General features: G+C 41.5%; 1 protein-coding gene across 1 annotated transcript in view; it reads right to left on the bottom strand.

Moving 5' to 3' along the window:
* Positions 1-25,652, bottom strand: part of LOC122561505 (iron-sulfur cluster assembly 1 homolog, mitochondrial) — an 86,627-nt gene that overhangs the window by 11,272 nt on the left and 49,703 nt on the right. Inside the window, exon 4 of the mRNA XM_087997523.1 lies at positions 8,668-8,742. Within this exon, the coding sequence (XP_087853649.1) occupies positions 8,668-8,742 (75 nt within the window). The remainder of the gene's footprint in view (positions 1-8,667; positions 8,743-25,652) is intronic.

Genomic DNA, 25,652 nt, shown 5'->3' with positions numbered 1-25,652 from the left:
TTAAGCTCTGCAGTCCTGACAGATCCATTTGTGAATGGTGGTGGACATTTAAATAACTCACTGGAGGAGAAGGCTTCGCAAAACACTCCATCCTTAATGATGGCAGGTCCAGAACATTATTGTAAAAGATAGGGCTGAAGCATTCACAACAATCTGCAGCCAGAAGAGCCAAGTGGCAGATCTATCTTGGACTCTTCCAATGGTCCAATCCTTCAATAATCCAGTCTTCCACCACTCCATGTGATGTCAAGAAATGCTAGGAGGCACTAGATACTGCAAAGGCTATGGTTTGTGACAACAATTTGACAATAGCACTAAAGACTTGCTCTCCAGAATTTGCTGCCATCCTAGCCAAGCTTATCCAATACAATTACAATACTAGCATCTACCCAACAATGTGGAACATTGCTCAAGTACGTCCTGTATACAAAAATCTAAGCCAGCCATTTGCCATCCCATCAGTCTACTCTCAATCAGTGAAGTGATGGATGGTGTAATCAATGGTGCTATCAAGCAGCACTTCCTTAGCAACAACCTGCTCACTAATGCCCATTTTGGATTCTATCAGGGCCACTCAGCTCCTGACCTCATTACAGCTTTGGTTCAAACATGGACAAAGAGCTAAATTCTAGAGGTTAAAGAGACAGACAACCTTGACATTAAGGTCACATTTGACCAAACGTGGCATCAAGAAGACCTTGTAAGACTGGAATCAATGGGAATCAGAAGGAAATTTCTCCACTGACTAGAAGCATACCTGGCACATACAAAGATGATTGTGGTCGTTAGAGGTCAGTCAGCTTAGCTTCAGGACATCTCTGTATAAGTTCCTCAGGGTAGTGTCCTTGGCCCAACAATCCTCAGCTGCTTCATCAATTACCTTCCCTCCATCTAAGGTCAGAAGTGGGAATGTCCACCAATGGTTGCACAATATTCAGCAACCACTCGCAACTAGTCAGCTACTGAAGCAGTCCATGTTCAAATGCAACAAGCTCTGGACAATATCCAGATATCTTGGGCTGACAAGTACCAATGCCTCACAAATGGCAGACAATCACCATTTCCAATAAGAGATAGTCTAACCACTACCCCTTGACTTTCATTGGTGTTACCATCATTGATTCCACCACTACCAACATCCTTGGGGTTACCATTGACCAGAAACTCAACTGGACTCACCACAAACATAGTGGCTACAAGCACAGATCAGAGGCTGGGAATACTGTGGCGAATAACTCATCTCAAGACTCCAAAGTCTATCCACCTCACTGGATGGGTGCAACTCTAACAACACTCAAGAAGCTTAAAACCATTAGGACAGAGCAGCCCATTTGATTTGGCACCACATCCACAAATATCCACTCACTTCACCACCAATGCTCAGCGGCAGCAGTGTAAATCATTTAAAAGATGCACTGCAGAAATTCACCAATGGTCCTCAGACAGCACCTTCCAAATCCATGACCACTTTCATCTAGAAGGACAAGGGCAGCAGATACATGAAAAACTACCACCTGCAAGATCCTCTCTGAGCCTAACTTGGAAATAAATCACGGCTCTTCATTGTTGCTTGGTAAAAATCCTGGAATTCCCTCCCTAACAGCATTATGGGTCAATCTGCAGCATGTGGATTGCAGTTGTTCAGGAAGGCAGCTCACCATCTTCTCAAGGGCAACTAGGAATGGGCAATAAATGCTAGTCAGCCAGCAATGCCCACGTACCAAAAGTGAATTTAAAAAGTGGCAACTTGCCATAGCAAGCTTGTAGAAATTTCTAATACTTTGGCATTTAGGAGGCTTGAATTTGGTTGTAAATATTATTATATTCACAGAATCACAGAAATGTACAGCCAGTAAAAGGCCACTCAGCCAAGCTTCAGTGAATCGTGTAATACATTATGCTCTCAGCTTTGAGGACAAATACCTTACTATTGTCTTAAGTTTTTCAAAATATACAAATGTTAAATATGTGACAGGTCATGAACGAACAAGGGGGAGAAAATGTACTCAAGTACAACCTCACTGATCTACCTATAGAAGATGTATCTGACCATGACAGTATTGATAGAAGTGACCACAGCACTGAATTTGTGCAGACAAAGTTCTGCTTTCACACTGAGGATAACCTTCATTGTCTTGTGTGAGACCACCATCGTGCGGAATGGGATAAATTTTGAACAAATCTAGCAACTCAAGATGGTCCATGTGGGATGGGGCCAACATAACAGCAGATTTTATTCAACTACAATATGTAAACTTATGGCCTGGGATATATCCCATTCTACCATTACCACCAAGAGAGGGGATTAACTGTGGTTCAGTGAAGAGTGCAGGATGGCACAGCAAGAGCAGCACCAGGCATACCTAAAGAATGAGCCATCAATCTAGTAAAGCTACAATTGGACAACATGCATGCAAAGCAGTGCACAATAGAGATAAGTGATCCCAACAGTCAAATCTAAGTACTGCAGTCCTGCCACATTCAGTCATAAATGGTGGACAATTAAACAATTCACTGGAGAAGATGGTTCCACAAATATTCATATTCTCAATGACTGGGGAATCCAGCACATCATTGCAGAAGAGAAGATGGAAGCATTTGCAAAAATCTTCAGTTCCAAGTGCCAAGTGAATGATCCACCTTGGCCTCCTTCAGAAGGTACCAGCATCACAGATTCAACCAATTCAACCTTCTCCATGTACACATCTCCGTGGATGTATTGTACTTAGATTTCCAGAAGACATTTGATAAGATGGCACATTAAAGGTTATTGCAGAAATTAAAAGCTCATGGTGTTGGGTGTAACCATGTTGGCATGGATAGAAGATGGGCTGGCTAACAGGAAGCAGAGTAGGGATAAATGTCTTTTTGAATCAATAGAATGGCACAAGTGGTCAGTACTGAGGCCTCAAATGTTTACAATTTGTACAAATCATTGGACAAAGCGAGAAAGATATGCTAATAAAATTTGCTAATAACACAAAGATAGATAAGAAAGTGAGTTGTGAAGAGTGCATAAGTGCTTACAAAGGGATCTCGACAGATTGTGAGTGGGCAAAGATCTGGCAAACTGAGTATAATGTGGGAAAATATGAAATTGTCCATTTTGGCAGAAATATTAATAAAGAAGCACACTATCTTAAAGGTGACAGATTCTAAGGCTCAGAGATATACATATATCTGGGTGTCCTGTTGCATGACTCGCAGAAGATTAGTACAGGTACACAATCCTTTATCCGAAATTCTTGGGGCCAGCTGGTTTTCAGAATTCGGAATTTTTCAAATTTCGGAGTAAGTGGCAGGTTGACGGTGAAATTTTTAAAAATCTTACCGAACAGCAGACTCACTATGAGTACTATGGGCCCTGAGACAGAATTGAGGCCTGCCAGTGCTGGGCCACCCCCCCATCCCACGTCTCATCTCAGTGACATGCATTGAGTGGGTGTGGAGTTCAGTTAACTATTTGCATGCCAAACAACCTTGTTAATGAGAAAAAACTTCACAAGAAAACGTTTGGATTTCGGAGTTTTGGATTTAAGGATTTCAGATAAAGGGTTGTCTACCTATATACAGGGACAGCGAGTAATCAGAAAAGCTAATAGCACGTTATGTTTTATTACACAATGAACAGAATGCTAGAGAAGGGATGTTATGCATTAGATTAGATTAGATTACTTACAGTGTGGAAACAGGCCCTTCGGCACAACAAGTCCACACCGACCCGCCGAAGCGCAACCCACCCATTCCCCTACATTTACCCCCCTACCTAACACTACGGGCAATTTAGCATAGCCAATTCACCTGACCTGCACATCTTTTGACTGTAGGAGGAAACCGGAGCACCCAGAGGAAACCCACGCAGACATGGGGAGAATGTGCAAACTCCACACAGTCGCCTGAGTCGGGAATTGAACCCGGGTCTCTGGCGCTGTGAGGCAGCAGTGCTAACCACTGTGCCACCGTGCCGCCCACTTTTTAAACCAACCCTTCGTTCTCACCCATCCATACTGACCACAATCCCAAGCTAAGCTAGCCCCATCTGCCTGCGCTTGACCCATATCTAGATTAGATTACTTTAGTTACACAAGGCCTTGGCCAGACCGCTTCTGGAGTACTGAGTACAGTACTGGTCAGTGTACTTATGAAGGATTTTAACGTGCTGAAAGCAGTTCAGAGAAGGTTTTCTAACCTAATACCTGGACTCAGCAGATTGCTTTACAAGGAAATGCTAGACAGGCTAAGACTGTTTGCTTTGGAGTTTAGAAGAGTCAGAGATTATATAATTGAAACATAAAACATCTTAAATGAACTTGACTGGGTGGATGTGGGAAGGATTATTCCTCATATGAGAAACTGAGGATCATAGTTAAGACAAAGTTGAGGAAGAAACCTCTGTCACAAGGTTGAGAGTCCTAGAATTACCTTTCTCAAAAGGGAGTGGATATAGTATCTTTTAAATATTTTTAAGTCAAAGGGAGATAGATTCTTGATTACCAAGAGATTAATTGATATTCAGGAATGTAGAGTTGAAGTTAAAATCAAATCAGCCATGATCTTATTGATTGGCAGAAAAAGCTCAAAGGGTCAGGTGGCCTACTGTTGTGCCTTGTTCGGATGTTTGTATGAACAAGTATTAAACTGAAAGGAAAAGTGAGATTTATTTTCTTTTATCAAGGCAGCATTTAACTCTTTGTGTTACAAAGAAGCCCAAGCAAAACCGGGAATCGGGAAAAGTTCTGATTGGAGTCACACAGAACAGAGCAGAAGTAAGATGGTTGAGGTTATTGGAGGTCAAATCTCTCAGCCACAGAGCAGCATTGCAGAAGTTCTTCAGGAGAGCATCACAGGCCCAGCCATATTCAACTGCTATCAATGATCTTCCCTCCCTACAAAGTTTGAAGGAGGGGTGTTTGCTGATCATTGCACAATGTTCTGCACCATTCACAACTTCACAGATCCTGAATCATTTGTTGTCCAATTGCAGCAAGACAGTGGCAACATTCAGACTTGGGCTGATAAGTGGCAAGTAATATTTCTACCACATAAGTGCCAGGCAATGACCATCTCAATCAACCATTAATGTTCAATGGCATGCCATCACTGCAACCTCCTCTATCAGCAACCTGGTGGTTACCAATTCCTCTTTGGAGCCAGCATCCTCAGCATCAAGGTACTAGTTATTGTTAATCAGCTGCATTTGGCAGCCACACCATGCCTGACACAGATTAAATTAGGGTCTCTACCCCAAGCTCTGACATGATAAGCAGTTACCAGGAAGACGAGAAACTGATTCCCTGAAAAAAAAATGCCATATTCTCACTGACTCCCAGTAATCTCCTGTCCAAGACTGCCCAAGCCGAAGAAGAAGAGTCTACAAAAGTGCCAATAGCCTGAGCATCTCCAACACAGTCAGGCCGAGTCCAAGTGCAAGAGTGGGCCACAGGATTGCAAAAAAAACCAAGCATCATACCCACTAACCTTTTCAAGTTTCACCTTGGCAGGGTGTATAGATCAAATGTTTCATTTTTTAATATCCTCAGGACCCATATCTCTAGAGTGGAAGGAAGGAATTTTGAGGGACTACCTATGAAGAGGAAGAGCACTTATAAGACATTTAACTGGACCAACCATAAGAATACTGTGGCTACAAGAGCATTTCAAGGGCAAGGAATTCTGTGATGAGCAACTCCTGTCCCCCTAGTGCTTGTACGTCATATGAGGCACAAGTCAGGAATGCGATGGAATATTCCCCACATATCTGCATGCATGTAGCTCCGACAATACAAGAAGCTTAATACTACCCAGGAAAAAGATCCTTCCACATTGAAAACCTTAAAAATTTGATTCATACAAAGTCTTTGACTTTGGGATGCTGTGCCGTTGAGTAATTTATTGAAGGTGTCAATGACAGGGAGGAGTGCCAGGAGTAAAAACAGAAAGTGCTGGAGAAATTCAGAAGGTCTGACACATCTATGGAGAGAGAAACAGGTTTAACATTTTGAAGTTAGTATGACTCTTCTTTGGAACTGAAGAGGGCTGGATGAATACTAGGAAAGTGATTAGTAGTGGCTGAGATGCTACAGGTTTGTAGCAGCACATGCTTTTTATTGTGTAGATAGAAGGAGACCACACATGTACACAAGAATGATTAGAACACTTACATTGTTTGTTGCGTATGTGGCAGTCTTTATGATAGAACTTAATGCGGACTGGTGAGGGTTATAACATATGACCCCTTCAGCTTGGTCCACCATTCAATATAGTTATTTGACCTTGGCCTCAATTCTACTTTTCTACATATTCTCCATAATTCTTTACTCCGCTGCTATTTAAAAGTCTGCCTTTCCAAGCCTTCAATATATTCCATTATCTATACTTCTCTGAGTCTTCTGAGAAAAGAATTTTCTCCTCACCCCCTTCTTAAATAAGCAACCCCTTATTTTGAAGCTGAATAGAGATCTGAAACTTATTCAGGGTAAGCCGATGTAACATGTTGGGGTCGAGCTGGAGGTTTGTTCAGACAAATAGCTGTTTTAGCAGAAAGTGAGGACTGCAGATGCTGGAGATCAGAGTCGAAAAGTGTGGCACTGGAAAAGCACAGCAGGTCAAGCAGCATCCGAGGAACAGGAGAATCAACATTTTGGGCATCAGCCCTTCATCAATAGCTGTTTTAGGCATGGACTTTTTAAAAAAAAATCTACAATGATACAATGGGCAGCACACTTCTAAGTTGTACTAGACATGTGATATTTGTCTGCCAGACTAGAGACTTAGGGTTCCTTTTTACCACCTCAGAAGGAACAATGAATTTTTTGACCACTTTGGTTTGATTCAAGGCTGCACCAATTTGATTATTGTTCAGCAAGAAGGTATGCAGCAATAGTTGAAATGTAAATATAGCATTAAGTATAGGGCAGACCAGTGGCTCAGTGGTTAGCACTTCTACCTCACAGCACCAGGGATCCAGGTTCAGTTCCACTGTGAGATATTATGTTATGAGCTATTGCGTTATAAACTATCTTTATTAACTCACTTACCAACTCGCTACATTAATTAATACCGGGTTCCCATTCATTCATTCATAACCCTTTACTAACCCATTATTTATTATAATGCAGTTTCTTTCTTTCATTTATTCATTCATTCATTCAAAAAATCATGGTTCTGTAGTTTCCAAATTTAAAAATAACCCTTTCAAACCCATTACTGCACCCTTGCTACAAGCAGTGTTTACCTCTGAATAAGTGAACAATACCATCCCCGTCAAGTCTCCACAAAACATTATAATATTAGTCAGCCCTTACCAACCATCTCCTGGACCTGAATAGATTAAGTACCAGTTAAATACCTTTTAACTGGGCCAATACCCCTTTCAGAAACTAACTGACAAAACAGCACCTCTTTGAAATTGCATGAACGAATGAAACTCTTACCGGAAAATAAATAAATCTCACACCCCAGCTGCAGTAATTATTTTATTCTTTTATTAAGTATAAATACAATTTTTAACTTATTTAGAGCATATAGGCCTAGCATTTTTACTAATATTTACAAACATAAAAGACAAAAGGACTAACACCTCCTAATTATGCAAGCAGACCGGACAAACATCCCATCAGAAGTAGCAGCCAGCACTTAGCACATTTTAATCCATCTCCTGTCTCCCAGGACAGAGATCCTTCAAACCTTTATGTAGCAGAGATAAAAGATGTAATACCGTAGTAATGGAATTTTAATGTAAGTGAGAATTTTGTGTAAAGGACCTCTTGTAAGAACTGGATTAGTGGTGCTGGAAAAGCACAGCAGTTCAGGCAGCATCTGAGGAGCAGGAAAAATCGACGTTTCGGGCAAAAGCTAAGGGCTTTTGCCCGAAACGTCGATTTTTCCTGCTCCTCGGATGCTGTCTGAACTGCTGTGCTTTTCCAGCACCACTAATCCAGACTCTTGTTTCCAGCATCTGCAGTCATTGTTTTTACCCTCTTATAAGAACTGTATTTCGGGATTCTATTGCCAGCTCAAACGTGTGCTGTGATTGCTGAATAAAGGGGCTATTTTTGCCACTCAATGATTCCAGTCGTTATTTGAACACACTCCCACACCACCCTTGGGCAACTGTCCCTGCTGCGTTTGCACATTCTCCCTGTGTCTGTGTTAGTTTCCTCCTGCAGTCCAAAGATGTGCAAGTTAGATGGATTGGCCATGCTAAATTGCCTATACTGTCCAGGGAAGTGCGGGCCAGGTATATTGGCCATGGGAAGTGCGGGGTTATGAGGACAGGGTAGGAGGAGCTGGTTTTGGATAGACTGCTCTTCAGAGGGTAGGTGTGGACTCGATGGGCCAAACATCCTGCTTCCAAACTGTAGGAATTCTATTCTATTCTAAGTAACATTTACTGCCACACTGTTGCTCATTTGAGAGTCATTTTAAAATTCTTCTTATTGGGTAAAATTGACTCATCCTTATGTCCAGTTCAAATTACAACACTACAACTGAAGCAGGGCTGCTATTAGGAACAGTACCGTAAGGTTAAGGTGATATGAAAGTATATCAACATACTGTGCACCAGTTGTGCAGGATACAATGGAAATACGATTAATAGTAATTTCAGGAAACACATTAACCAACACATATTAACGTACTATTTATACTATCGCACTAAATTCTTACCTTAAAGGAGGAATTTTCAAGTATACTGTTCTTTTCAGCACCCCATTCTTTTTCATTTTCATTCATTTTGAAGTTCTGTAAATGTTGAACACAACGTAAAAATCCAATAGCTTGTCTTTTTAGCAAGCAGCTAACACAAAAACACAGTAACACAAATAAGTTTACTTTGCTGTTATGTGACTTTTAATAACTTATGATATTTTAATAAACTATAAACAAATTGAGGCAGCATACTGGCTCAGTGGTTGGCACTGTTGCCTCACAGGGCTAGGGACCCGGGTTCAATTCCAGCCTTGGGCGTCTGTAGGGAATTTGCACATTCTCCCCTTGTCTGCGTGAGTTTCCTCCGGGTGCTCCGGTTTCCACCCACAGTCCAAAGATGTGCTGGCCAGGTGAATTGGTCATGCTAAATTGCCCATAGTCTTCAGGCATGTGTAGGTTAGGTACATTAGTCAGGGGTAAATAAAGGATAATAGGGTAGGGGAAATCGGTCTGGGTGGGTTACTCTTCAGAGGGTCAAAGTGGACTTGTTGGGCCAAATGGCCTGTTTCCACACTGTAGGGTTTCTATTCTATGAAGAAAATTGCTATGTACCTACTTCTTCTATGATTAACACACATGAAATTCAGACAGTAATTAATTTTAGGCCTTTCATTTTATTAGCAATAATTCATTGATGCTTGTTGATATTGAGTATAAGGAATGACCAAAAATGTCTTCCTTGGTTCATTAATAATTACATGTACTTCAACACATGCTACCAAGTGGCTATATAACAGTGGTAAAAATAGCGCATAAATCTGATCAGTGATTGGCTGCAGCTGCCTAACATTAACTGCACGGGATAGAACAATCTTTCAAATTGCTTTCTGAAAAATCTTTCTTCCAATTTCTTTTTCTGGCAAGATTTGCACATTTCACACTTTGAATATATCCTTTGCACTTTTAACAGGTTTGAAGATCTAGAGACAGTAACGTATTTGATAATTCACTTCATTTATTAGTATAGAATCATACAGCACAGAAACATACCATTCGATGCAATTCATCCATGCTGACCAGACATCCCAATCAAATCTAGTCCCATTTTCCAGCATTTGGCCCATATCACTCTAAATCCTTCCTATTCATATAACCATCCAGATGCCTTTTAAATGTTGTCATTGCACTTGCCTCCACGACTTCCCCAAACAGCTTGTTCCATTTGCACAACATCCTCTGTGTGGAAAAAGTTACCCAGCAGGTTCTTTTTAAGTCTTTCCCCTCTCACCTTAAACCTATGTCCTCTGTTTTGGACTCACCCTCCCAAGGAAAAAGACCTTGGCTATTCAACTTCTCCATGCCCCTCATGATTTTATAAACCTCTATAAGGTCACCCCTCAATCTCTGATGTTTATGGGAAAAGGAGCTCCAGCCTATTCAGCCTCTCCCTAGAGATTAAACCTTCCAACTCTGGCAACATCCTTGTAAAACTTTTCTGCAGCATCTCAAATTAAACAACATCCTTCCTATACAAGGGTGACCAGAATTGTATGCAGTATTCCAAGAGTGGCCACACCAAAGTCCTACACAGTCACAACGTGACATCCCAACTCCTATATTTTGTCTTTGCTCAGCAACGCTCCCCAGGGCCCTACCATTAACTGTCCTGGTTTACCTTACAAAACTAAAATGCCTCACATTTATCCAAAGTAAACTCCATCTGTCACTCCCCAGGCATTGGCCTATCTGATCAAGGTTCCAGCGTACTCTGAGATAATCATTTTCATTGCCCACTACACCACTAATTTTAGTGTCATCTGCAAGCTTATGAACCATAATGCCTGTATTCACATCCAAATCAAGTACATAAATGGAGAAAAACAGTGGACCTCGAACTGATCCTTGTGACAACCACTGGTCACAGGCCTCCATTCCGAGAAACAACCTTCCACCATCATTACTCTCTGTCTCCGATTTGACTGTATCTGCCGTGTTTCCATCTTGCTGAAACTGCCATCCTTCACACCCCCTAGTTCCTATAACTTCCTCATTGCCTCTAACTGCCACTCCAACCGATCCATGTGGCCCGCTAGGATTCATAACCAAACACACTTCCTGCAGACATAGGATTGAAAAGGCTTGGAGAAGTTTTTAGAGGGAATCCTGAGGTACAGGATGCACATGCATTTGGAAAGGCAAGGACTGATTTGGGACAGTCGACATGGCTTTGTGCGTGGGAAATCATGTGTCACAAACTTGATAGAGTTTTTTGAAGAAGTAACAAAGAGGATTGATGAGGGCAGAGCAGTGAACGTGATCTATATGGACTTCAGCAAGGCGTTTGACAAGGTTCCCCATGGGAGACTGGTTAACAAGGAGTCCATAACTAGAGGGCATAGGTTTAAGGTGAGAGGGGGAAAAATTTTAAAGGGACCTAAGGGGAAATTTTTTCCACTCAGAGGGTGGTGCGTGTATGGAATGAGCTACCAGAGAAAGTGGTGGAGGATAGTACGATGTAACATTTAAATCTGGATCTGGATGGGTATATGAATAGGAAGGGTTTGGAGGAATATGGGCCGGGTGCTGGCAGGTAGGACTAGATTGGGTTGGGATATCTGGTTAGCATGGATGAGTTGGACCGAAGGATCTGTTTCCGTGCTGTACACCTCTATGACTAAGTCAAAATGCTCAGAGAGCTAATGCAATGGATCTTCTGTGCATTAATAATTTCATGATACTCTGCATATAACGAGCAAATATTCTGCGTGTACATGATAATCAAGATAGCATCTGCCATGGACACCTGAAGTGTGTGTGAAAGCTGTAGATGTAATGCTGTATCCCTTAACATCACCTGCAGTGTCAAAGAGAAGCACACAATATGTTTCAGTACTAACAACTATTTAACATTACTGGAAAGGCAAACATTTACTTTGAGAGCAGTTAAAGGTGAGCCACACTGCTGTAGATCTGGACTCACATATAGGTAAGATCATGTAAGGATGGTACATTTCCTTCCTTAAAAGGGGATTAATGATTCAAATAGGGTTTTTACAATGCTCTAGTTTCATGATCATACTTACTGAGACCAGCATTCAATTTCAAAGTTTTTTTGGATTTGAAATTGAACTGTACAGCTGACATGGTGGGTTTTGTATTATTGTCCCCAGAACCTTTGCCTGGATTTCTGGAAAACTACTCCAATGACATTAATGCCATTCCGTACCTCTCCTGAAAATCATGTATGTGCATATCTTTACAGAACATGGTCCTCAGTTCTGAAATTTCTCTATCTCCAATGTTAGTAGTATCACAGAGGAAATACAGGCTTTGAGAAACTATTATTGACTACATTACTGCCAGTGCCTTTGTTTTGTATTAAAATAACATAAAACATATGTATACTCTGACATATAACATAGTCACATTTATATATTGATTTTATTTTAATTTTCATTGAACTTTTAACTTGAAGGATTTTCCTCTGCCAATTGCCCAAGGTTGGACTTGTTTTTACCCAAGTTTCTGGTCAACTTTCTTTCAGACCAATTATGAAAGATGTTCCTTCTTTGCTGACTGCAAAATCAAGGCCATTACATTTTAGTAAGCAGAGAGACTGAGATCTGAGAGAAAGTGTGTATACATGTGTGTGACAGAGGGTAACAAGGTTTATATTGCCTCCTGTTTTGTGTTTTTTACTTAGAAAGCACATGAAGGCAATTGTCTCTCTCTCTCACACACACACAATGTCATTAGCATTTCTTTTAAAACATCTGAACATTTAATTAAGAGCAGGAGTAGGCCTTCCTTCCCCTTGTTTGCTCCAATTTTGATGAGATCATAGCTGATTTGATTGCGGCCTCAACTTTAGCATCCCCATCTACACCGACATCAATTAACTTCTTTGCTAGTCAAGAATCTATCTACCTCTGCTTAAAACTAAATCAATAAACCTATCTCACCTCTCTTTGGGTAAGAGAATTCCACAGACTCTTGACCCTCAGAGAAAAAGAACTCTTTTCATCCCGGTCTAAAATGGGAGTCCCAGGGCTGGTTAGCTGGACAGCCAATTTGTGATGCAGAGTGATACCAAAAGTGTGGGTCCAATTCCCAGACTGGTTAAGGTTACCATGAAAAACTCACCTTCTCAACCTTGCCCCTCACTTGGTGAACCTCAAGTGAAACCATCAGCAGTCTTCAATGAAAGCAGCCCTTTGGCTTGGTAAGACTATGGTAACGTTACCTTAGTTTCTCCCACGCATCTTTTCAGCATTTTTCCTGTCAAGTCCCGGTGGGATCTTATGTGTCTCAGTAAGATCATCCCTCAGTTTTCTACACTTCAACACATATAAGTGAGAGTTTTCCTTTTAACAAAGCCCCTGCTCTCAAGAGGCACATAAGGCAAAAGCTGTCCTTCCTCGTCAAGAAGCGAGTTTCAGAAGTAGAAAGTGGAGATAAGGCCAGCAGCAGCCACATACCATGGAAACAGGTAAAGTTTCGGGGTGGGTGGGGGGGTAAGCTATAATTTAATACATATAGTGTTATCACACACACTCATTATAACTACCATCTTGATTTTTTTCCTCTTAGCTCCTTAATCCTCCTGCTCGATATTCAACAATGAAACGTTTGTATTATATCATCTCAACGGCAATATCCATGTCAGAGTTTAACAGGTTGTGTTCCAAAGCGCTGAAAATTGTCCGTCTGTTTAGATTTAGCACGGCGCTGAACGAAGCGCATACTTCTACCCACTAGCGGCCAAATCAACGGCACAATCAAGTCAAGGTATCGTCACAATGAAACGTAGCTCAGGCATGACCCAGCTACAGACTTATTATTTGTTACCAGCTCCATGATGCTACCACGATTATTTGTTGCAATATAATCAGAAAAAAACGCAAGTTTTCCTTCTCACATAAAATAGATCCATACATAATTGTAATTCATGGATTCATTCAATTGACATATAGGGCAAGGAGAAACCCAGATTTCAGCCTTCCAAGTAAAATCTGGACAATCCTCAGCTGCCTGAGGACAGACAAGGGAATATGCTCGATAAACCGAAGGTTTGAACAGATCAAATTGTGGCTATGGCTATTCAAATCATCGCTCAGGCAGATATTTTAAATAACCTGTTCAGAGGGGTTGTGACCTAAATCTAGTGAAGGTGGGACTTGAACTCAGAGTTAGGGACACTACCACGTGCGTCTTCGCACTAGATCCATGCCTGGTGGCACCAAACCATTGAAATTGTCAGCTGAAGTCATTGACTACATTGTGAACTTCACTCCATCCCAAATGGAGAAATGTGGGACAAATCACAAAGTTTTTCATCTTATGGTTAAAGAAAAACCTCAGATGCTTGGTCAAGAATAATTTGTTGCTCACTTCTACATTGGAACTTTTGACTTTTCAATTTCCAGTTATAAGAGGGATTTAGAATGAGTCAGATTCAGGATATAGATAATAAACAAAAACAACTGGGATTAGTTAAAAATGTAAGATCTGCTTTCCATTTGAAAGCAAAATATGTTTGCTCAGTGAATATTTTACACCGTGAAGTGACATATAACTGTTAAAATCTAATTGCAATATTAAATAATTGTACTCAGAAATTGAAGATCGCTCTTGTGGTACAGTGATAATGCCCCTTCTTCTGGGTGAGGAGGTCTGGGTTTTAAGTCCCACCAGTTTCACAACATGCCTGAATAGGTCGATTCAAAATACTTAGTAATTAAATGCATCCGGCTGTAGGTAAAAGCAAAGCATAAACTTTTTAGAGCATTTGAGCAGAATTCTGAAATGGTCACAAACTTTTGAATAACCTTGTGCTATTTCCATTCTAGTTAAATTGATTTTTAAGTGAAGAAAAACATGCCGGCCATGGACAAGCTGATTTCTTTTTAAACGGAATTGAGCAGTTGGTTATATAAGAGACCTTCTGTCATTAAATGCTACCCTGATAAAGATAACGTTTTCAAAAGCCAATAATTAATGTTTGATCAATTATTAAGGTAATCCAAACTTTTTTTATATAATATAACTATTATAATGAATAATTAACTCTCATTCTAATGACATTATGGGTCTACCTACAGAAAATGGATTACAGTTTAATGAAAGCAAATTATCACAATTTTCTCAAGTACAACTAGGAATGGGTAATAAATGCTAGCCCAGCCAACTATCCCCACATCCCATGGGTTAAAAAAAACAAAAACAGCAGGTGGTCCACTATCAAATCTTAAATTGGTCAAAATTCATTACTCATGAAGTCATGATTCGGAGATGCCGGTGTTGGATTGGGGTGTACAAAGTTAAAAATCACACAACACCAGGTTATAGTCCAACAGGTTTAATTGGAAGCACACTAGCTTTCGGAGCGACGCTCCTTCATCTGATGACAATCGCCTGATGAAGGAGCGTCGCTCCGAAAGCTAGTGTGCTTCCAATTAAACCTGTTGGACTATAACCTGGTGTTGTGTGATTTTTAACTCATTACTCATGAAGTAACTTCTACATCATATGAAAGGACTTAATTCTCCAACACCACACCTTAAAACATATCACTTATATATGGTACTGGGACAGACTGATAAGATGATGTCAGAGATATATTTCTATACTTTGAAAGTCCCCAGGAGACATGTTTGATATGTTTGCTGCTTGATAGAAGTAAGAACTTGCACTAATGTAGCACTTTTCACAATTTTTCAAAAATATTTCCAAGCATAGAAGGACTTGAAAGTGTAGTTTTAATCTGAGAACAATACAACACAAGTCAGCCATTCAAACCACTGTACCTTTTTGAAGAGCTGTCCAGTTAGTTGTACTCTTGTGCTTTTCTCTTCATAATCCTGCATTTTATTTATGCTTCACATCTTGGGTTGGTTGCTCAAACATGGTAAGTGTGATGTTCTCAAAAGATGAAAACGCATACCTGCACTGCTGTAAAGCTATACCCTAAGAAATACTAGGTGCACTGAGCAGTTGTCACTCCACATAGGTGTTTTCCAATTCTGCATGTGAATTTAAAAACATTTATTGTATTGAAGTAATTATATTCTACTGTGTTGGTATGACAATCAATATCTGTAGTCAGGATAAGGTAAAATAATGAAGCTGGATTGCAAGACAGCATTCAGATAATGTTAATAAGGGTCTACCATTAGGAACCATGGTTAATCTAGCCAGTAATAGCCCTCTTATGTTTTTATTGCAACTATTCAGAGTTGTGGAAGGCAAGGGCATCCTTTATAACCTAGGCTTCAAGATTCCTCACAGGAATTGTGATACAGCTGCACAGCTATTTAATAAAGACAATTATGCTGCCCTCAGAAATAGATTGTCAACATAATCAAAACAATGCTCTGCCACCTGGCTCTCTCTGAAGTAGCTTTGTTGCATGTCCTGGATGATGCGTTTTATTTTGCAGGATGGTCGTTTGCAAAGCAGTGATACCAACACCTTGGGTTCAATTTTACCCTGCATGTTGTCTCTAGGGTGAAATTCATTACCATTCATCTCTCTCTCTCTAATGAGAATGAAGCTATGATCCTCTAGGACTATAATGACACTTGTTCAAGTCTATTTGAGGTAATGTGTTGCATTACTTTATGATAATGGACAGTAGTGATGATTTATTCATCATACATTCAAGTTATCTCTGCAGTTTCAGATTACTCAAACTTATATTAATTATATCTATTCTCATGAAAAACATGAAAATCAAGCATTGCCATTTACAATAACAACTGCAAGACCAGTAATGTGTTTCAGAGGTTTGCTTTTGGTTTAATTATACACAGCGCTCTCCCCTTTCTGACCTCTTCATTTCCATCTCTGGTGACAGTCGATAGACTGATGTTTACTATAAACCATAGACTCCCATAACTACCTGGACTACACCTCCTCTCACCTAGTATCCTGCAAGACACCATCCCAATCTCCCAAAGCCTCTGCCTCCATTGCATCTGATCAGACGAGGAGAGATTCCACGCCCAAGGCATCCCAAACGTCCACTTATTTTGAACAGCATGCTTTTCCCCACTCTGGCATCCAGACAGCCCTCCACCTCACCTGCTCCATTCCCCACTCTATTGCTCTAAACACCTCCCCCCCCCCCCACCACCAATGTAATAAAGACAGAGTCCCCATTGCCCTCACCTACCACCCCACCAGTCTCCACAGCCAATCTTTAAACACTTCCACCAACTCTAACTAGACCTGAACACCAAGAATTTTGCCAGGCATCTCAGCTGGACTCACAGGGGCTGACCTGACCTCCCAGTCACCACCCATTTTAATTCCTCTTTCCACTCCCATTCTCAGCCTCCCTCATTCTGAATCAGACCGCAAATTCAAGAAACAACATCTCATCTTCCACCTGGGCAGCCTATAGCCTAGAGGACTCAATATAGAGTTCTCCAATTTTAAATAACGTCCTTTCCCATCCCCTGATTCCCTTCCCAGCCCTTCCCCCTTCCTTCTATTCCTCTGATCGACCTTTTCTTCCAGCTACCAAGCAGATTCATTCCTCCCATCAACCAACCAGTTTGTACCCAGTACCTGTGTTCACCTATCCCTACCTCAACACTCCAACCCTCTCCCCATCCAAAACCATCCCCCTGCTTTTATCTGCATCTCCCCTTATACCCTCCCCAGTCTTGAAGAAGAGTTACACCTGAAATGTTGACTTCTCCACTCCTGATGCTGCGTGACTTGCTGTGTTCTTCCAGCCTCCTGCTTGTATACTTTCAATTTAATTACATACAAAATGGAAAATTACATAGGTAATTTGACCCAAGACCTGACTTAATCAAAGTGCTGCATTGTATTAAAGGGGTATTTAATATCTAACTGTCAAATTAGCAGTATGAAAATATTTTGTATTGCTAATTTACATTGTAGCAGTATTTACACTTTATTCAAGATTAAATAATTACTGTACATCAGTTAAATGTATAGGCAAGCATTAACTGAAAGCACTGGAAACATTCAGCAGCTCTAGCAGCATCTGTGGAGACGGAAATAGTTAATGTTTCAAATTAAATATATGACTTCTTTAAGCATACATGAAGTCACTCATGATCACTGAACGAGTTATTCCAATTTACTTTAAGGAACCATAGAACATGTCAGATGTGCCTTAATTTCACATTGTCTGAATAAATATTAATATAACTATAAATGGATCTGTGGTTGTCAATTTACTGAACTAAAAATGAAAATCAATGAAACTAATTCCAAGAGGAGTGAAAAAAATACCAGAACAAAAGCACAAGACTAAGAGGCTTAAACTTGTTTCCTGCCCTGTTCATAGTAAGACTGAAATACAAGCTAAGACGAGTGACAGAGTTGATAGTGCCAAAAAGAGAACATAAGAAAAGCAATACAAGTGTGAATTTTCAGAAATTGAGACACTAGAGGAAGTAGTGATAAGATGAAGTGGTAATGCACCTAATGAGGATGAAGCCTGAACTTAAATAGGTCGAAAATAACTATGCACTAGAAATATGTTTTTAGTTTGCATACGCATGTAACTAAATGAAAAAGGCAGTGGAAGTAAGCATTGTCACTACACTTTGCTTCATGTTGAAAAGGAAACACGTTTAATGTGCCATTACGTTAAACATATTATGACAACTGTGTTCTTTGTGGCAGGGATTAACATATCAAGAAAACTGACAACTTTTTTGTAATGGGGCATACAACATTAATAAATTATTTATTTTCTGGAATGATAAGCCTTTTCCACAGTTGTTAATAAGCTTCTTTGTCATAACAATCATTTTTGAAGACATTAAAAAATCAGGCCATAAGATCATACTTATGTAAAAGAACAAATATTATTCTAAGAAAAATGATAGAATAGTAAGGCGTGTTCAAATTGATCTGTATGTGGAAAATGCTGAGGTTCAGCATTTTACTGTGCTATATTAATGATTAAATTTACTTTGGAAATGGTGAAATCTAATCTGCCTGCTTTCCTTGAGAGGATAGTCAAGTAGACTGCCAATACTGTCTCCTCTATTGTCTTGCTGTCTCTTCTATTGTGTACCATAAGCCTAGCATCACTTATCAATATAGGAGCTACAAGATTGGTAGCAATTTAGGTCAACTTGCAAATTCGATACAGAAATAGAGAACATTAAAGCTCATGCAGGACAGTGGATATTGTGGACAGATAATTGTTCACAAACATGCAAATGGATTAAAAGCCAACACTATCAGATGTGAAAAGAGCTTGCTCCACCTCAAATTGCCCAGGAAAGGCAAAGTACGTAAAATTTTTGATGAAAAGGTTAAGCAAATCATTACAGTGGCAGAATAGTATTTTCCACAAATAGGGTGCTGCCTCCTATCCAATAAGATGCTTTGCCTATCACACAACTGAGCAATGTCATATGAATTTTGTGTATGGAATGCCAGGTATATAAACTGTACATCTCAATGATATGCTGATCAAATCAAATAATATGCTTTCTCCAGCTGTTCTTAATAAACAGACTTCAAATCATACTCAAATCAACCTGCACTTTCAAAACGAAAAACATTTAATATTCGAGGAGCCTCTGCAATTGGGCAACACTTGCTATATTCCCCACCTCTCTTGTCCACATCTACTGTTTTTGTTACAGCAATAGATTTTGGGTCAAGAGGTGAGACATTTTACCAATATTACCAGTCAGGCTTTCAAAGTCTAGTTCAGAATCTTGAAGTAAATTCACCGGTATCCACACAGGTTCCTCAGCGATCAGGAAATCCTAAAAGGTAGGTGAAACATAAGATATAGGAGCAGAATTAGACTATTCAGCCCATTCAGTCCTCATCTCAGTTCTAAAGAGTCATCCCTTCATTCTGAAGCCATGTCTTTGAGTCTTAGTCTCCACTACTAGTGGAAACATTGTCTCCATGTCCATTCTATCCATGTTACTCAGTATTCTGTACATTTTAAAACAGATCTCCCATCTCATCCTTCTAAACTCCATTGTGTACAGACCCCTAAATCTCTCCTCATATGACTAGCCCTACATCTCCAGATCATTCTTGTACATCTTCTCTATACAAGATATGGGAGTAGAATTAGGCCATTCGGCCTATTGTGTCTGCTCCACTATGCGATCATGGCTGATTTGTTTCTCAATCCTACCTTCCTGTAACTCTTGATTCCCTCACCAGTGAAGAACCTATCGATCTCTATTTTAAATAAACTCAAGAACTTGGCCTTCACTATATTTTGCAGAAATGAGTTCTGCAGATTACTGGGGAGGCAGTGGCCTAGTATTATTGCTAGACTATTCATCCAGAAACTCAGCTAATGTTCTGGGGGGCCCAGGTTTGAATCCCATCACAGCAGCTGATGGATACTGAATTCAATAAAAAAAAGTCTCAAATTTAGAATTTACTGTTGACCATAAAACATTGTTGATTGTCAAAAAAACCTATCTGGTTCACTAATGTCATTCATAGAAAGAAATCTGCCATCTTCACCTGGTCTGCCCTCTGGAGTCTGGAGCCACAGCACGGTGGTTGACCTTCAACTATCATTTGAAATGGTCTAGCAAGCCACTAAGTTGTATAATCACTACAAAGTCTCAACAAGAAAAAAAAAGACAGATCACCTGCATTGACCTAGGTACTGAAAAAGACAACAGCAGAAGCAGCGCTGTTATCTTGCAAAGTCCTCCTTACCAACATCTGGGGGCTAGTCCAAATTGGAAGAGCTGTCTCACAGACGAGTCAAGCAACAATCTTGAATATTGACTATGATTCCATGAGTATGACTATGTCTCAGACACCAACATCACCATCCATGGGTATGTTCTGTCGCACCAGCAGGACAAACCCAGCAGAGGTGGTGGCACAGTGGTATACAGTCAGTAAAGAATTGCCCTGGGAGTCCTCAACATTGACTCTAGAACCCATGAAGTTTCATAGTATCAGGTTAAAGGTGGGCATGGAAACCTCCAGCTGATTACCATATACTGTCCTCCCTCAGCTGATCAATCAGTGTTCCTCCATGTTGAACAGCACTTGGAGGAAGCAGTGAGGGTGGCAAGGACACAAAATTTACTATGGGTAGGGGATTTCAAAGTCCAGTACCAAGAGTGGCTTGACAGAAGCATGACTGATCCTAAAGGACATAACTGCTAGATTGGACCGCAACACATATTCAGGGAACCAGCAACAGGGAAAAAGATACTTGTTGTCATTCTTACCAATCTGCCAGCTGCAGATGTATCTGTCCATGGCTATATCGGTAAGAATAACCACTGCACAACCCTTATGGAGCCAAAGACCCACCTTGACCATGAGAATAATGTCTATCATGTTGTGTGGCACTATCACTGTGTTAAATAGAAGACTTTGAACTGACCCAACAACTCAAGACTGGGTATCCATGAGGCATTGTGGCCATCAATAGATTAGATTAGATTAGATTAGATTAGATTAGATTAGATTAGATTAGATTAGATTACTTACAGTGTGGAAAACAGGCCCTTCGGCCCAACAAGTCCACACCGACCCGCCGAAGCGCAACCCACCCAGACCCATTCTCCTACATTTACCCCTTCTCCTAACACTACGGGCAATTTAGCATGGCTAATTCACCTAACCTGCACATTTTTGGACTGTGGGAGGAACCCGGAGCAGCAGCAGAATTGTACTACAGCACAATCTGCAAACTCATGGCCCGGCACAGCTCCCATTCAGCCATTACCATCAAGCCAGGAGACCAACCCCGGATCACCGAAGAGTGCAGAACAGTATGGCAAGACCAACACCAGGCATACCTAAAAAAATGAGGGGTCAACCTGGTGAAACTATCAAATAGGACTACTACCATGCCGATCAGCCTAAGCAGTAAGTGATAGACAGAGCTAAGCGATCCCACAAAAATGGGACAGTTGTAAACTCTGCCATCCTGCCACATCTAGTCATGAATGGAGGAGAACAATTGAGCAACTCACTGGAGGAGGCGGCTCCACAACTATTCCTATCCTCGATGATGGAAGAGCCCAACACATCAGTGCAAAAGATAAGGCTGAAGCTTTGGAGCAACTTTCAGTCAGAAGTGCCAAGTGGATGATCCATCTCAGCCTCCTCCAGCAGTCCCATTATAGATATCAGTTTTCAGCAAATTTGATTTACTTCATGCAATATCAAAAATCAGCTAGAGGCACTGGATACTACAAAGCCTATTGGCCCTGACAACATTCCAGCTATAGTACCAAAGATCTGTGCTCCAGAACTTGCTGTTCCCCCTAGCCAACCTCACCCAGGACAGTTACAACACTGACATCTATCCAACAGTGTGGAAAATTGCCTAGGTTTGCCCTTTACACAAAAAGCAGGATAAATCCGACTCAGCCAATTACCACCGCATCAGACAATTCTCAAATCATGGAAGGTGTCAACAACAGTACTAATAAGCAACACCTGCTCAGCAATAACCTGCTCAGTGACATCCAATTTGGGTTCTGCCAGGGCCACTCAGCTCCTGACCTCACTAAGCCTTGATGCAAACATGGATAAGAGAGTTTAATTTCAGAGGTGAGGCAGGAGTGACCGTTCTTGGCATAAAGACTGCATTTGACAGAGTGTGGTTTCAAGGAGCCTGAGCAAATCTGGAATCAATTTATATCTGGGGGCAAAATCTCTGCTGGATTGAATCATACCTGGCATATAGAAAGATAGCTGTGATTGTTGGAGGTCAGTCATCTCAGCTGCTTCAATGACCATAAGCTCAGAAATGGGGATGTTTGCCAATGATACGCAATGTTTAGTACCATTTGTGACTCATCAGATATTGACACAGTACATGTTCAAATGCAACAAGATCTGGCTAATATCCAGGCTTGGGCTGACAAGTAGTAAATAACAACATTCACACAACACTATTACCATATCATTCATTGGCAGTCCCTCACAGACAAAGATGACTCTCTTACACTGTTAGGGTATGTCTGTAAGTGGCTGTACAGACTGATGTTTCAATTGGGGCAAGTGGTGGTCATTGGAAGGGGTGGGTGGGACATTGTTGTGGCAGTATGCTCCTTTTGCTGTTTTTGCCAGGCTTCCATTTGTTTTTTGGATGACCTTGGGCGAGTGATTCCCAGGTGTCTGTGGGAATGTCACACTTCACCAGTGAGGCCTCAAGGGTATCATTGAAGCATTTCCTCTGTCTAGCTGGAACTTGCCTGCTGTTTCAAAGCTAGGAGTACAGCACCTGCTTGGGGAGTCTCATGTAGGTCATGCGGACGACATTGCCCAGCCAACTGTAGCTGATCAAGGGTGGTTAGTTCTTTGATGCTGGGGATGGTGGCCTGGTCGAGGATGCTGATGTTGGTGCATCTATCTTCCTAGCAAATTTGCAGGACTTGGCACAGGCAGCATTAATGGTATGGTCCACTGCCTTGAAGTGACTGCTGTGGACATTGTGTCTCAGATGTATAGGAGGGTGGGAGTCACCACAGCTTTGTAAACTTATGATCTTGGTGTCAGCTATGATGTTTTTGTTCTCAAATACCCTTCTCCTCAGGTGTTTAAAGGTTGCGCTAGCATACTGGGGAGACAATGTTGCTGGATCTTTTCATCAATAGCTGCTTTGGCCTTCAGGACACTTCTGAGGTATTGAAAGTGGTCAAAGTTCTCTAAGGCTACCTCTCTAAGGACCTTGATGATCGGAGTTTGCTCCACAATGCCAGGCCAATTTGATGAAGCACTTTTGTCAGGATGAAACGCATGCTCACATATGCCTCCATAAAAAGGTGCTGACAATGGTCGGCAGTATGTCCTTGGGGATTGCCCATACACAAGCTTTATCTGTATACTACAGCTCGATGACACTGGTTGGGGTGACTTTAGTCTTGGCTTTAAGGTGGCAGAGGTTGAATAATTTCACCACAGTTTCTGTAAGTTAGCTCCACTCCAGGAGGGAGCTTGTTGGTGATGAATGTTGATAGGGCAGCACGATGGCACAGTGATTAGTACTGCTGCCTCACAGCACCAGCGACCCGGGTTCAATTCCCGCCTCAGGCAACTGTCCGCGTGGAGTTTGCACATTCTCCCTGTTTCTGCATGGGTTTCCTCTGGGTGCTCCGGTATCCTCCCACAGTCCAAAAATGTGCAGGTTAGGTGAATTGGCCATGCTAAATTGCCCATAGTGTTAGGTGTAGAGGAATGGGTCGGGGTGGGTTGCTCTGCGGAGGGTCAGTGTGGACTTGTTGGGCCAAAGGGCCTGTTTCCACACTAAGTAATCTAAAACTAAATTAAAGCATTGTAGCGAGGTTGATTGAGAAGAGTGTTAGGGCGATGACGCAGCCCTGCTTGACACTGGTCCGAATGGGGAATGGGTTGGTGGTGGAGCCATTTGTCATTGTCATGACTTCCATGTCACCATGGAGTAGGTGAAGGATGGTGATAAACGTCTTGGTGCAACCAAAGAGTGGACCACAGACTGTTGGGTTCCCATGCCTCAGTGTCATCAAGGGTTGCTAGGTTTGGGGAGAGGAGTTGGTCGTATGAGGCTATTTTTCTCCCTGGGTTTTTAATGCCTCAATGGTGAACTTTTGGCAGTACTGCTCCTGTTGTCTCTACAGCGACAGGGGTCTATTTATGTTTACCTTGGCTTGGATCATGCAATGGTCTGTCCAGCAGTCATTGGTTCCTGTCATGGCGTGCACTTTTAACATCTTTCTGATTCCTCACTCTCACAATGATGTTGGAATGAACGGTGCTGCCATTGTCTTGTATTTGTCCCTTTGCCGATACAGTATATTGGTGATGTGGTGGTTGTGGTTATGACAGTTGGTCAGGAGAAGGGTGTTGGAGTTTTGCTCCCAACTCCCTCTTTCCTGATTAAATGTCTCCAATGTTCTGCATTTTTGCTGACTCTGGGCATTGAAGTCACCGAGGACAATTAGTCTGTCCGCTGTAGCAACCCATGAGAGATTGGTCAAGGCTGGAGTAGAATTTCTCCTTGACCCCAGCTGCTGCATTAAACATTGGTGCACATTTACTGAATATTGTGACATACTGGTTCTGAGCAAGGGTGAATCAGAGTGTCTTGAGGCATTCACTTATTCTGCAGGGGGAGGCTTGGAGTTGGTCTACTAGTTTATTTTGATGGCAAAAGTTGACTGCGTGGATGCAGCGCTCTTCTTCAGCCTTGCTTTTTCATCAGAAAAGGCATAGCCACCACCTTTCTCTGAGTTGTTGTTACCCTGCCTGCTGGGGTTCACTCAGGGTCATGATGCCAATTTCATAGTGCCTGAGCAACGATGGTGGTGCAGCGTTCTGAGCAGTCATGGTAGCACTGTCCATAAGTGTTCCAGGTCCCAAAAGTCATCCTGAGGGTGTGCAAGGTGCCTGTGCAAGAGTTCTTTTAATATGACCAGGAATACTATGATGAGTAACTCATCTCCTGACTCCCCAAAGCTTGTCCACTATCTACAAAGCACAAGTCAAGAGTGTGATGGAAAATCTCCACTTGCCTAGATGCCACGACTCCAACAATACTCAAGAAGCTTGACACCATCCAGGACAAAGCAGCCTGTTTCATTGGCACCACATCGACAATCATCCACTCCCTCCACCAATGCTCTGTAGCAGCAATGTGTATTATCTACCAGATGCAGTGCAGAAATTCAAAAGATCCTTAGACTGCTCCTTCCAAATCCATGACAATTTCCACCTGGAAGGACAAGGGCAGCAGATATATGGGAACAATACTGCAAATTCCTTTCCGAACCATTTAGCATCCTGACTTGGAATTTTCACTGTTCCTTCACTGACACTAGGTCAAAATCCTGGAATTCCCTCCATAAAGGCATTATGGGTCAACCTACACGTGTGAATTGCAGTGGTTGAAGGTAGCTCACCAGCACCTTCTGAACGGCAGCTCCACTTCCATTCTATCCAGTCCTCTTAGTATTCTGTAAGTTTCAACGAGATCATCCCCTCATCCTTCTAAACTCCATAGAGGACACAGTCAG

This window comes from Chiloscyllium plagiosum, unplaced genomic scaffold, assembly GCF_037043375.1.
Source record: "Chiloscyllium plagiosum isolate Xiang-an unplaced genomic scaffold, Cpla_swu_hap1 HiC_scaffold_2, whole genome shotgun sequence".
In the NCBI taxonomy this organism is placed as follows: Eukaryota; Metazoa; Chordata; class Chondrichthyes; order Orectolobiformes; family Hemiscylliidae; genus Chiloscyllium; species Chiloscyllium plagiosum.
This window is presented reverse-complemented; position numbering and strand designations above follow the sequence as displayed.